The sequence below is a fragment of the Gymnogyps californianus genome, chromosome 27, assembly GCF_018139145.2.
Source record: "Gymnogyps californianus isolate 813 chromosome 27, ASM1813914v2, whole genome shotgun sequence".
Taxonomy (NCBI): Eukaryota; Metazoa; Chordata; class Aves; order Accipitriformes; family Cathartidae; genus Gymnogyps; species Gymnogyps californianus.
In genome coordinates this window covers 1291792-1304423 of record NC_059497.1, presented here as the reverse complement: position 1 = coordinate 1304423, position 12632 = coordinate 1291792, and the positions used below count along the sequence as shown (strand labels likewise).

The window sequence follows — 12632 nt, the reverse complement described above, 5'->3', positions numbered from 1 at the left end:
ACTGGTTTAACTGGCAGGGGAAGGAGAGATGCTGGGAGTGCAACAGAGATGCAGTTTAGGGGGAAAACTCCCCAGCTGAAATGCAACAAAGCTGGGGTTCAACACCCCCCCTTAGCAATTGTTCGAGTCTTATAAATCCGAACTTATTTCTTTCAATTTAAATAACAAGTGCTTCAGGTACAACGCTTGAATTGCCTGGTTTATAACCCAGTTTTAAGTGCACACAAGTAGGAATAGATTTTTTTAAAAAAACTATATATATATTTGCACACTCATACACACACATGCACACAGTGAATTTTGTGCTGCAGCTATTTTAACTAGAGATGATGGAACGGGCCTGAAGCGGCTATCGCAAACCAGGCTCCAGGAGCTGGTTGTCCATGGCACCACTCACCCTAAAGCTGCTAAAGATTCTGATTATTTTTGCAAATATCAGTCCTCCAAAGTCTGCCCACGTGGGGCTGCATCAGCTGCTGCTCGGACTGCCCCTGAAGCCGTAGCTCTCCAGAAAATGCCACTTGCAGGCGACTGAGGCCTGCAGCACATTTTGCAGAGGACTTCTCTCTCATCTCAGTCAATGTTGAGAGCTCAGGGGTCTCCTGAAAAGACATGTATGGCCTCCAGCTCCTCTCTGGCGTGAAACAAATGCTCGGCAGAGCAGAGGACACCGACAAACTCAGACCCAAACGGCAGTATTGATGTCAAACCCAGACTGGGTGTAGTCTATGGTATCGTGGACTTTCTTGGTGCCAATTTTGGGTTTCTCGCTATTGCTTTCTGCCTTTGGGCACCTCTCCGCTTTGCTGTGATGGTTCTGGATGTTCCCGTGAAGTGGGAAGTAAAATGTCCCCTTGAGTTTGTTCATCTTTTTGGGTCTCTTAGAAATTTCGGGCTGTTTGTCTTCAGGCGGAAGCCAGCAAGGTTTCTCCTTGAGAAGCCTGTCTCGGTCTGGCCGAACGCTCCTCAGGAACTTCTTGAAGATGTTGGCTGTGAGGGAGAACTTCCTGCAGAGCTCCTGGGATCTGCTCATGGACAGGGACGCCTCGCTCTTCTCTCCCTTCTTATCCAGCTCTGGCAGATCCAACCAGTTCCCAACCAAGTCTGCAAAGATGTTATCCCCCAAGACCAGCGGCTGCCGATTCCTGCTCTGGGACATTAGGGAGGATGTCCAGTCATGGCCATCATCACACCCCGGGCACTCCCGGCATGCTGGCCACCCCCCAGCTATGCCCTGGCTACTGGGCTCGAATGTCCTTGGGCGGACGTGCTCTGCTCTGCTCGATGCAGAGGAAGGTCCTTTTGGGTGATAAACATCCTCACCGCAGAGGCTCCTGAAGGAGGAGGGGGTGTCTCTAAGGTGGCCACCCTCCGGGAGCGCAGCAGGATGGGACAAACCCACCGGCCGTGGCACGGCACACGCGAGGGACGTGGGGCTGCGCTCGTCCACCGACGCCTCCCCCCGCAGCCGCTCGTCCTGCCGGGCCCCGGGCACGTCGCTGCTGCTTCGGCAGCACTGGTGCTGCTCAATGCCAGAAGCGGTGCTGCGGCTCCCTGAGATGTCCAGCTGCTCCAAAGCTGTCTGGACCTGGAGGAGTTTCAGCTCCTGCAGTGCACCCATCATGCAGTTCATCTGCTCGTGCAGCCCGTCCCCGACCTCCTTCATGGAGAGCTGCGGAGGGAAGGAAGCAGACATTGAGTCAGTGTCGCCAGGAGAGAGCAAGAAAATTTTGACCAAAGGGCAGGAGAGCTGGGCTGAGCAGCTCCCTGAAACATCACCTCTTCCTACTGGCTACGTTTTAGATGCATCCTACCTGTACTACCTCCATTTCATGGAACAGCAATTGGATTTTTCTTAGATTTTTCTAGGAGTTTCCCTCTAGGAATAAGAGGAGCTGACAGAAGGAGTGGATTTTTTTGACCTGACAACAAAAATAAATAGTTTGAGTTTCCGTTAATTGCTTGGTAGAAACCCAAGATGTACAACTGTGAATGGTTTTGGCTGCCACCAGTTTTAACATATTCTTCTGCTTTTGTGTCTGTTGTGCCCTGTAACGAACTGAAATCAGGAGTCAGAATAATGAACAGAAGTGCCTTCCACAGAGAACCTTGTTTCTTTACCTAAAGTGCTAAAGTAAATTAAAAATAAACCCCAATAAGAATCACATTGTTACTATATAACACGTGTTCAGATCTTAATACTCTCATTACAGGCACCTCTCACTAGAGGACAATCAAAGAGATTTCAATGCACTTGAAATTTTGTACAAAACAACCAACAAACTCTAAAATTACTTACGTTAAACTAGCAATCTCTGTGATTCCCAAGCTAGGACCTTCAGTAGCAGTTCTGCTTTATCCCTGAACCTTGCTATAAAGATTTAACTTTCTATACTAGACTTAAAATAAGCAAGTTATTTGCCAGAGCTGCTAAACTCCCCCCTCTTGTCTTTTGCTCTGTTGCTTTCTCTCTCTCATGTAGGATCTGGATCATATTCCCAAAGCGGCATCATAAAACAAATGGGCTATACTTTCCAACAGCTGCTGCTTTTTTTTTTTTTTTTAGCAGGGAGGGGGAGTGGGGAATGGGAAGGAGAGGGGAAGAACAGCAGGGGATGGCAGGGCTGGAGGTGAAGACATGTCACATCGATGTAAGGTGGTTTGCAGAAGAGATTACCACTGTCTAGGAAAAGCTTCAGCCTACGCTGTCATAAACAGTTTAAAAGGCTCGTGACAATTTTTGTACAGCAATAGATCTCAAGCTGAGGGTGAAAAAGGACAAGATGCATCTTATGTTCAGCTTTACATTATCAAGCTTTACTTTTTTAAATCTCCTTCATTTTAAATTAGTTCAATTACTTGCTCTATTTCCATTTCTGTATGTGAATCTGACCAGTGAGAAAGAGCAGTCATCAAAAATTGGATCCTCTGTAACAATCTACCGCCATAAGTGGAACGCTTCTCAACAGTTTCTAACCACAAATCTCCATTTCAAAACCCAGAAACTAAAACTAGCCAGCAGGTTATGATGATTTTTCAGAGCTTTGCTCCCAAGAAACTTATTTATCGCACAGAATGAGCACACAAGCTATGAAGATACAGAAAATCTGTGTTTAGCTTCCTGATTACGCTACCAAGTGTCTCCAGCTATTTAATTTTTTAACATCAGCAAATAAGCCTCTACTTCTGCAGACATGCAAATAATGCCCCACTTACAGACTAACCGAGCTCTTGGGTTACCCGTACAAAAGCTGGGGCCATATGCTCTACAAGCCTCAGACAAAACTATCACCTTACCTCTCCAGATTTGCTGTAATGCTTCTCGTCCTAACCTTTCTCGCCTTATTAATGGTAGTCTGTTTTATCTGGGGCTTTGCAAAAAGCTGGATTTGGAGCCAGCCGGGCCCCTCATTGGCCGCTTCCCACCAAATCCCCTGGCCGGCGCAGCGCTGTAATCACGCCGTGCTGGGGGACAAGGGTCCTGCGGTAATGACTGGGCTGATCAAACCCTCGGCATATGCTGGACGGCTCCGCTGTTCACCTCATTGATTCAATTAACTCTCCCATGATGGGTGGTATCATTACAACGCACACCTCATCCAGCAAGGCTCTACGAAGCATTAACATTTCATAGGCAGCATTTATCGTCCCTGTGGTCGTTTCCCACAGGCAGATCCCATCTTCCCCCCCCCGACAAGAAAAGACCAGAGCCCTGAAAGCTCAGACTCCAGCACTTTTCCTTCTGAACAAATGAGCTGGTTCTGCCAAACCTGGCACCAGCACCAGCCCAGGGAAGCCTGAGCCACTGGAGAAGGAGTGGAGATGTTTTAATCTGTGGAAACGCTTTCCCATAAATGACTACGAGGTTTGGACACTTCTCCCCCGATGCCCAGCGCTGCCTGCGCCGAGGGCTGGGCTGAGCTGTCCCCTCGCAGCAGAGGGGGAGAAACGGGGGCTTTCAGGATGTCTGTCCGATTTCAGGAACCTGCTTTGGGGTGGGACGAATCCTGCCCTCCGGACTTGGCCTCGGTGTCCCTCTGGCAATGCTAATCCCACCATCAGCAAGAGAGTTTTAAAGATCCTCAGGCTTTTAACTCTGCTTGCGAACACTGCTAAAACTGTGGGTTGTGCAAGTTAAAAAACCCAGCAGACAACCCCCCCTGCTCTATCTTTTGCTCTTCATGGCATCTGTTCAGTCTTTTACAGAACTGAAGAGTGAGTGAAACCCAGCCCAAAGTGAAGTCACTGACTGGTGACCAAACAGACTGCAGGGGCTTGGATTTCATCCACTAGTAATTACCCTGTGGTAATTAAGAGTACTCACCTTGGAGAGAAAACTCTGGAGGGAAAACAAAAAGTTTCTTTCCCAGTGTCTAACAGCCACTCTCTCCTCTTTGCCAAGATCTCAGTTCTCCCAAGTTCAGACTGACTTCTCTGTGCCTCTCCAGAAAAGGAACAATCTCCCACAGAAGAGAGACCACCACCCTGGCAAAGGTTCAGGATTGAACTATGTGGGCTGCGAGAGGGGAAGAAAGTTTCTGCGAATAATCCCGCAGATTGGGCTGGAAGTCAAACAGATGCTCTGACTGCAAGGCGCTGGGAACTCAAGGCTTGAAGGGACAACCCTTGTAGCCTCACTGGCTCTGTGGTCACACACTTCACGTAGAAGGAACTGGAATTTGTGATGAACTAAAGCGCAATTTCAAACAGAGCGTGAATGTGACACAAAACCCCAGAGAGCCTTTATTTGGCATGGAGAGAGACCCTGACCGTACTTGCTGGGGTTATGCAAGTGACATTATGTAAGCTGGCCACCACGGGGCATCGGGAGATGTTCTGTCTTGTGCATGTTTGTGAGCTGTAAATCCCAAACCTGTTGTTGAATCAGCCCCGCACTCAGCCGTGCTGCAGAGCAGAGTGCAGGGGAAACGGCAGTCACTACAAAACTTAGGGTCTAGCACAGATCTTGCTCATCAGCATCCTCCCTTCTTGTACCTGCTGGTCTCTGCTCAAGGTGCACAAATATGTCAGCATTTCAAGGGACTCTGTGCTTCAATACAAGTGGCTCTTTGGCACCTCTCCTTCCAAGAAAAGCCAAATTAGAACTATGACAACTTACAGATGCTCAAATTTATCTCTATAAAACAGTTAAAGATCAGATGCCTCAAATTGCACCTCATTATTCCTGAAACTTCTGCAGTCCCTAAAAATTGGCATGAAAAAGTTTTAGTCTCATTCTGAACAAGCCAACACAGATGCCTTCTGTAGCAAGACAAGTACGTGCTGGGCTGAGCACAGTTCTGACGCGCATGCTCCACTTCAGTAGCTGGAATTCAGTGTGTGATGTTAAACGTTTCTTCTCCAGCAGTAAGGTATTACCTCCAGATCAATCCTCCTGTGAAGGCATGAACAAGGCAGCTCTGGCTAAATTCTTCTGCAAAGCAAAGCTTGCTTAAACTACAGTCACCCTGAACATTGAAAACTGAAGCACAAAATTCAAAAGCTTTTCAAGCACTTTCAAATGATCATCAAGGAATACTCAACGCGAGGGAAAAGAAACACAAACCAACAGTGAGCATCTTGCAAAACTGGCAGAGTTCAAATACGTTTTGGGGTTTTTTTACATTGAAAATCTACCATTTTGAGTGGCAAAGGTATCAATCACTTTGTAAGCCATGCCTTTTTAATGATTTCCTCAAAATACTTATTCCCAGAACTACAACCACAATTGGTTTACACAGTTTAAAAATCAATGATCTTCCACCACTGATTAACACAGCAGGAGGACAGCGTGCCCCAAGGAACATCCTCTAGCAGTTCCTGGCATTTTATCAAAACCAAATACCTGAGACATACAAATAAGCGATATTTCACTTGTCACTCCCCACTTCGCAGGGAAATAAGTAACTTTTTAAACCCACTTTGGGAACTAATGTTTTCCTATAGCATCTACATTCACTGAGTTCTCAGAATTCAGTTCCCACCAGTCCCCTCGAGCCACAGCTGCCTGTATTCCCAGCACATCCGCACATCTGGCCTGCCCAGGACTGCAGCAGCTTTGTGATGCTGACAGGAGAAAAGGAAAAACCCAGCTAACACACCACGGCTTTCAGCTGAGCACAGGGAACTGAAAAGAAGAGCTCTGAGCGTGTCTGTCGTAATGAGGAGGAAGACAGATGTCCAGCTCTTAGGCAGAAGAAACGCAAAGGGAGGAAGTTATTGCTAAGAGGACAGGAAAGAACAAATGGCAAATAGCAGTTCTTAATAATAGTGCTGATAGGCAACAGAACCAGCAACAAACAATTGGTCTTTAAAGAGGATGACATAATAGAGACCAAAATTATTTTAGAACTGCTGAGCTGATCATATTGTTTCTGTGTTTTCCTTTGGGTCACTAACTAGATTAATCTTCAACAAGCCTGCAATTGTGGCTGGGCATAACTCTTCGGAGCGCACTGCACGGTTCACAGAGAGCTGCTTTCCAGCTTGATGTTGCACCTTTCTTTTCCTTCCCTTGATGGATGCCAAGGGCCCGCAATCTTCTTTTTGTCCTTGCATTTTATCACAAGAATTTCAAGTCTCTTTTTTACCTCTTGTCTTTCCAGAGTATTTTAGGCGTAAATGAGGATGTTAACTGTGAGCTCACAATTTATCTGAAAGAGGAAGGATGCTGAAACTTTACCATAAAGATTTTTTTCCCCAATAGTTTGAATAGATCTTAAACAGATGTTAACCACGAAAGACACGGTTCACATCACTCAATTAACCATCCTCCTTACTCAATTGCCTTCCTTTCCATTGCGATGATATTGTTCTGTGCTTCCCAATCACACTTGCTACGTTTAAAGGCAAATTAGAAAATCAATTGTCTACAACCAGGAAACAAATGGACCAAAAAGAACTCCAACCTTCAGACTTTTACTCACAACCCAGGGACAAGAGAGACCTCGGGCCCCAGTGTACAGACTGACCACTGAAGATGATGGTTACAAGTGTCGGCTTTCAGCCCAGTGGTCTGCTTCACTGGGGGATCTGGTCTTTAACATTCCTGAATACGTGCAGCTGGCAGTCCAAAAAAATCCACCGTCATCTTTAGGAGTCTTCTCTGGAAATACACAAGCGGACAAAGCCCAGAACTGCTTTTTCTCTCCCCAGGTTATATGTGACAGGACATCCACTGTCAAGTTACTCCTTTGCACCTCCCCTTAAGGCAACACCAAGGAACGAGATTCTGCCGTAACCACCCATGTTTCTAACGCTGCCTCCAGCAGCGATGGGTAAAGCCACCCTTACAGGGACCATTTTATCAGCGGAGACACAAATGGAGCTGCGTGTTTCCACCCGTTGGAGTTGTGAGCAGTGACGTTAGACCTTGAGGTCTGTCATTTATGCCGTACTCTACTGCAAATCACAGGAGCTGCCCCTTCAGAAATAGCAGTAACAAAAACACAGCGGACTCCTTTTCGAGCATGACACAGTTACCGGAATAGGACCCAGTGTGAGACAAAGAGTAAAAATAATTGGCTGTATTTTTCACTCAGACCAAATGTTCTATTCCTGCAAGATATTCATAGCAAGAAACATTGTCTACCAGGACATAAATTAATGTAAGAAGGGAGTCAGACTCTATCAAACTCAATAATTTGATGCATTTATGATGAATGTGCAGGGAGAATATTCAGAAGTTCAAGTCAGAGTGGTAGGGTTTGTTTTAAATACCTACTTTAATACTTTCCTCCTAGAAAAAAGCAACAGAAAACCCAGAAATACCCTGGATTCCTCAAGAAAGACCAAAACATGCAAAGTAAAGTTACAACTACAGCTAACTTGACTGTGACCCCCCACCCGTTAGAGCCATACAAACCCCAAGTGCGAGATAAATCTGCTCCATGAACTCGCCAGTCCCTAGCTAGATAATAAGTGATTTATTCTCAGTGTAGAAGAGCCTCAAAACCCCAATCCCATGGTACGCATGCTGATGTTGCTATGTATAAATGCAAACAATCCCCGTATCAGAAAGTTTACGGAGGTAATGCCATCTGCAGCGTGAAACACTGAAATGAAATTCCTCTCTGCTAATCCCTGAGCAGGACAATTCTTGTTAAATCTGATCTTTCAGCTGAGATAACATTCTGTAACTCGGAAAGCAGACATCATATTTCTGTGCCTCAGAATGATGTTTGCAGACTCCGAATCCAGCCGATAAAGTCAAGAGGACTTTTAGGACTGGAATTAATTGCATTAATGGAAGATTCACAAGCTCTGTGGCTCACTTCACAACTGCCATACAAAGGACAGCTGACAGAAGGAGTGGAGAAGCACAACTTATTGCATGCCAGGCCTACAACCAGCACTGCATATTCTCGCAAACCACACCGTGTCCATAAATCTCCACGGGCTTTCCAGAGGAGGTGAACAAGGTCTTCTGTATTTTCTACATACAGAGACTGAGGTGCAGAGAGCTGGCATGGCTTGTCCAAAACGGCTCCACAGGCTGGTGTCAGCACCAGGACGAGGACCCCAGCTTCGGCAATCAATCCGACTGCAGAGCTGCCCCCGATCCCACACCCCGTTGGGATGAATGGCTGTGTCAGCTGAGGCTCTCCTGGCTGTGAAGCATTTGCATGTGGAAGCTTCTGAATGAATTCCAATCAAAGGGACACCACACATGCCAGAAACTATCAGCTTACAATGGAAAACATGCGATTGGAATAGGAGATCTCTCATTGACTGAAACGGGTCAGATTCATCCTTGGGAGCCGTGGCGGAGCTGGCAAAGCGCTTTCCCAGAGGTAACGCGAAGACCGGTGTAAGCACGCCCGGACCCACGCTCATCTGTGACTTGTCTGGCAACACACGGTGTGATCTCAATGCATAGGCTGTGCGTTGAAATGCTGGGGCACACCAGCAGCCCAAACCAAGCACACGATTATTTAAATATGTTTTTAATACACAAAGCAGGAGAAAGAAAAATCAGAGCTGGAATCCTCGAATCCCACACTGGTGGGGGATAGAGTTGCACTTGAAGATAACCTTTCCTTGGGAACTGGGAGCTGTGCCAACATCCACTCTTTTTTGAGAACACCCCCTCCTCAAAGCCAGCCAAAGGCTGCAGTAGTTTACACCAAGACAAACTAAACTTCTGCTAATGGAACGGCCTCTGACTTTCATGTGTTACGCTGACCAGCCTCAGCAAGCCTGGTTCCTCAAACAGGGCATCTTTGCAGAACACCCCTGCACGACAGCCGCTCTGCCGCTCAGCGGTCCCTCCCACCCGACCGGGGCTGCTCCCCGGACATCACGCAAACCACTGTGTTTCTAAGTTTGCAATGATGCCCTGGGACTGGACTCCCGTTTAGCTGCACACGGGGCGGCTCGTTGTCTCGATCTGGCCAAGTCCTTCCCACCATTCCTCCCGCATGATTCTTGGTTCTGGTGGATTTAATGTCTGGAGGCATGACCTGCCCAGTAATGAAGAAAGTGGCAAAGAAGCAGGGTCAAGAGGTTCAGTTCCCACTCACCAGCCAATGCAGATGGTCCCAGCTGTCTATCGCACTGCTTGCTGGTCTTTAAAGAAACATTAATCTATTTTAATTCCAGGCTATCTTGACAGTATTGATTTTTAAAAGCTGTTATTGCTCAGGATATCATTTACGGCTGTTTTAATTAATACAGTCCTCCTACCTTCACTAAATGCAATCTGCAGCTCACTTAAGTTGCTGATGAAAGGAATTGTTTCCGACGGCGTGCTGTAAGGCAGAGGGTCTCTCCAGCTGTCACCCTGCGGGCTGTCCTGGCACGCCTGTGCTCACAACAGCTCCAAGACTGCACTCTGATACCCTGAGAATTTGTTGTCGAAGTAAGTTTTTAAGCTTCAGTAACAAAAATTGGGGGGAAGGAGGGGGAAAGAATGTGACTAGTAAAAACCAAACGCATGAAGATCTAGGCTGCTTTCAGTTAAGTCATGAGTAGTCCTACTGAAGGTGACAACTGCCCCTTCCCAGTTTTTTAAGCCAAGCATATACATAAATCTTTGCCAGGCTAAGGTCTTGGTTTATTCATAGAATAAAAATTGTTGCATTTTTACAGTTTAAAAAAAAAATCTATTACTGCATTATAGCAAGGGTATGAACAAAACCAGCATTTCCTCATTTTAAGTATTTTTTGGTTTTCACATTGTGAGGGATCTGCCTTCCTTTCGAATGTATTCAAATTCTTCAGAAGTCATGTTGTGCGCTACAAAATAGGCATGTTTTAGACTCACAAGTAAAGGTGCAATGTTTAGGCTTCTACAAAAACTACTGCTCAGATAATGAAACCGACTTGTTTAGAAGACAAAACACAGGTTTAGGAATCTTATTCTAAGCACACACTTTTGACAGTTACTCTTTTTACCCATCTCACCTTCGAACTTGTTCAGATTCTAAAGATCTTCCAGATTATAAAGTACATGTCCTGGTTTACAGTTTGCATTTCATTCATCACACCCAGCGTACAGTACACCAGTGACTCTCGTTTTCCTTTGTTTTAGTTTGTCTTCCAGCTCCTCTGTTTGCTAGGGAAACACTGGTAACGCTAGCAGGTTAAATGTCACTGTTTGCCGCCGCATTTATTCGGAGTAAAGCGCTGCTGCCCAAGCCCGTGTTTCACCAGACACGTCCAATCTGCAGGAGCACAGCCACCTCCAGCGCAGCAGCGAGTCCCCGGTCCTGCCCCGGGCGCAGCTGCAACTTTGTGTGTCTCGGTATCGACTCAAATGGTGTTGCTTACATGCACAGCGTTTCCTGTAATGCGGGCAGGACAGCAACGCTGTACATAAGCCCATTTTGTAAAACTCCAGTTAGCGCAAATATCAGCTGAAATCAACATCCTATTAAGCCCTAAACCAGGAAGCTTTGGTGCATTCAGAAACTTCACCCACCCGTTTTTGCTCTGCCTTGTCTTCCCCTTTTGTTCTCATTATCTATTTATCTGAACAACGCACGACTCCCTAGCCAGACCTACTAAGCACTTGGAACCCTATTTTGGAAAGTATCAGTTCTTCCTACTAATCCACCCCCAGCAAGCCCCAGTGTACCAACAATACCTTCTGGCTTGTGGACAAGCCCAAGCAAGTTCAGCGAGTGAGGTTACCATCTGAACAGGAGCGGGAGGAGGGAGAAAACAGTGTTGATTTATGACAAAGGGTTTCCTATTAAAGGAGAAGTATTTTCAGAGGGTATTGGAGGTGGCAAGGGCACGCTCCCTTTACAGCATTTTGATTCCCGTAAACTTATGCTTATCAGAGATTTCTGTAAAGGTTTCTTTGATTTCTGATCCGTGCTGGCATCTTTTCTTTAAAGCCACCGCACACCCCCCCGACCCCCCCCGTGCGCTGTGTTATCTCTCGCAGACGAACGGACCGGCGGCATCCGACCCAGCCGGCGCTGGGAGGCTGAGCCCTGCCGCCCGATTCACGGCCATGCAGAAGGGGAGCAGCCCGGCGGAGGGACCTCCGACTTCCCCGGCCAGGCGAAGGCTGGATGTGGCGGGGACCTGCCCTGCCCTGCCCCTCCCGCCGGCAGCCGCCGTCCCGCGGCGGAGCCCGCATTTGCACGGGGCTGTCCCCCCCCACCCCCGCCCCACAAAGGGCGAGCCCCGCTGAGCTGGGGCTCCGCGCACCGCGCAGGCACCGCCAACCGCAGCCCGCGGGATGGGGTGCGCTCCGAGCCCCGGTTGGGGGGGACCCCCCCCAACACACACATCCCCCCCCCCCGCCCGCCCCCTTACCAGCTCCTGCTTCAGCCGGCGCAGGTGGTGGTCCATGGCCCGGCTCAGCGCGGCCCCTCCATGCGAGCGCTCCGCCCGCGCAGCCACCCGCGGCGCGGGGAGGGGAGCCGGGGGGGGGGGGGATCGCGGCGGGGAGGCCGGGGGGCGGCACCGGGGGGCGGTGGCTGCTGCCGCCGGGGCAGAGCCCGGCCCGCGCCGTCGGGCGGCTCGTCCGGAGCCGGGATGCGGGGCTGGAGGCGCGCCTTGGGAGCCGCTGCTCCGAACGGCGGGGGGCTGGAGCGGGGGGGTGCGCCATGCCCCCGCCCGGCTCCGGCGCCCGGGAGTCCCGGTAAAAGCGTCAGGCGGCCGGAGGCTTCTTGCATCGAAGGCAAAGCAGCCGCAGCGCTCGGTACCGCTGCTGGCGCGGGAGTTGGTGCAGAGAATTACCCCTTCTCCCAGCAGAGAAGTTTGATGGTTTAGTTTGTTGTGGCCTAGATTCTGCAGATTGCTCTGCAGAGACAGACCACCCCAACAAAAGCGTGGATTAACCTACATGGCCTTCGTCACGACAAATCGCAAAGCCACCCGGTTGTGGATTTTCCCATTTTGTTCTAACGGAGGGCTGGGTGGCCGCGTGAAGGCATGTGTCCCCCCCCCCCGGGCCCAACAGCACTTGGCCACCTTGGGGGGTGTTACGGGTCTCCCCTGGAAGGCGGCAGTACCACAAGCACTGAACTTAGCACATGACCGTGCCGTTATCAAAATGCCCTTTGTCAGGAATGGCACGTGTTCAGAGAGCTGCACGAAACAGGTGTCGAAAATTCTTCGCATGGGTTTATTTTCAGAACAGCAGGTTTTCCCCTTGCCGTGTTTTACAAGCAGTG

General features: G+C 48.7%; 1 protein-coding gene across 1 annotated transcript; it reads right to left on the bottom strand.

Moving 5' to 3' along the window:
• Positions 1 to 549: 549 nt before the first annotated feature.
• On the bottom strand, positions 550 to 11805 carry INKA2 (inka box actin regulator 2). The gene is made up of 3 exons (XM_050911165.1): positions 11770 to 11805; positions 4639 to 4689; positions 550 to 1672 (listed from the first exon to the last, which is right to left on the bottom strand). Exons 1-3 carry the CDS (start codon positions 11803 to 11805, stop codon positions 680 to 682), a joined length of 1080 nt encoding a protein of 359 aa, XP_050767122.1. The 3' UTR covers positions 550 to 679.
• Positions 11806 to 12632: the final 827 nt, after the last annotated feature.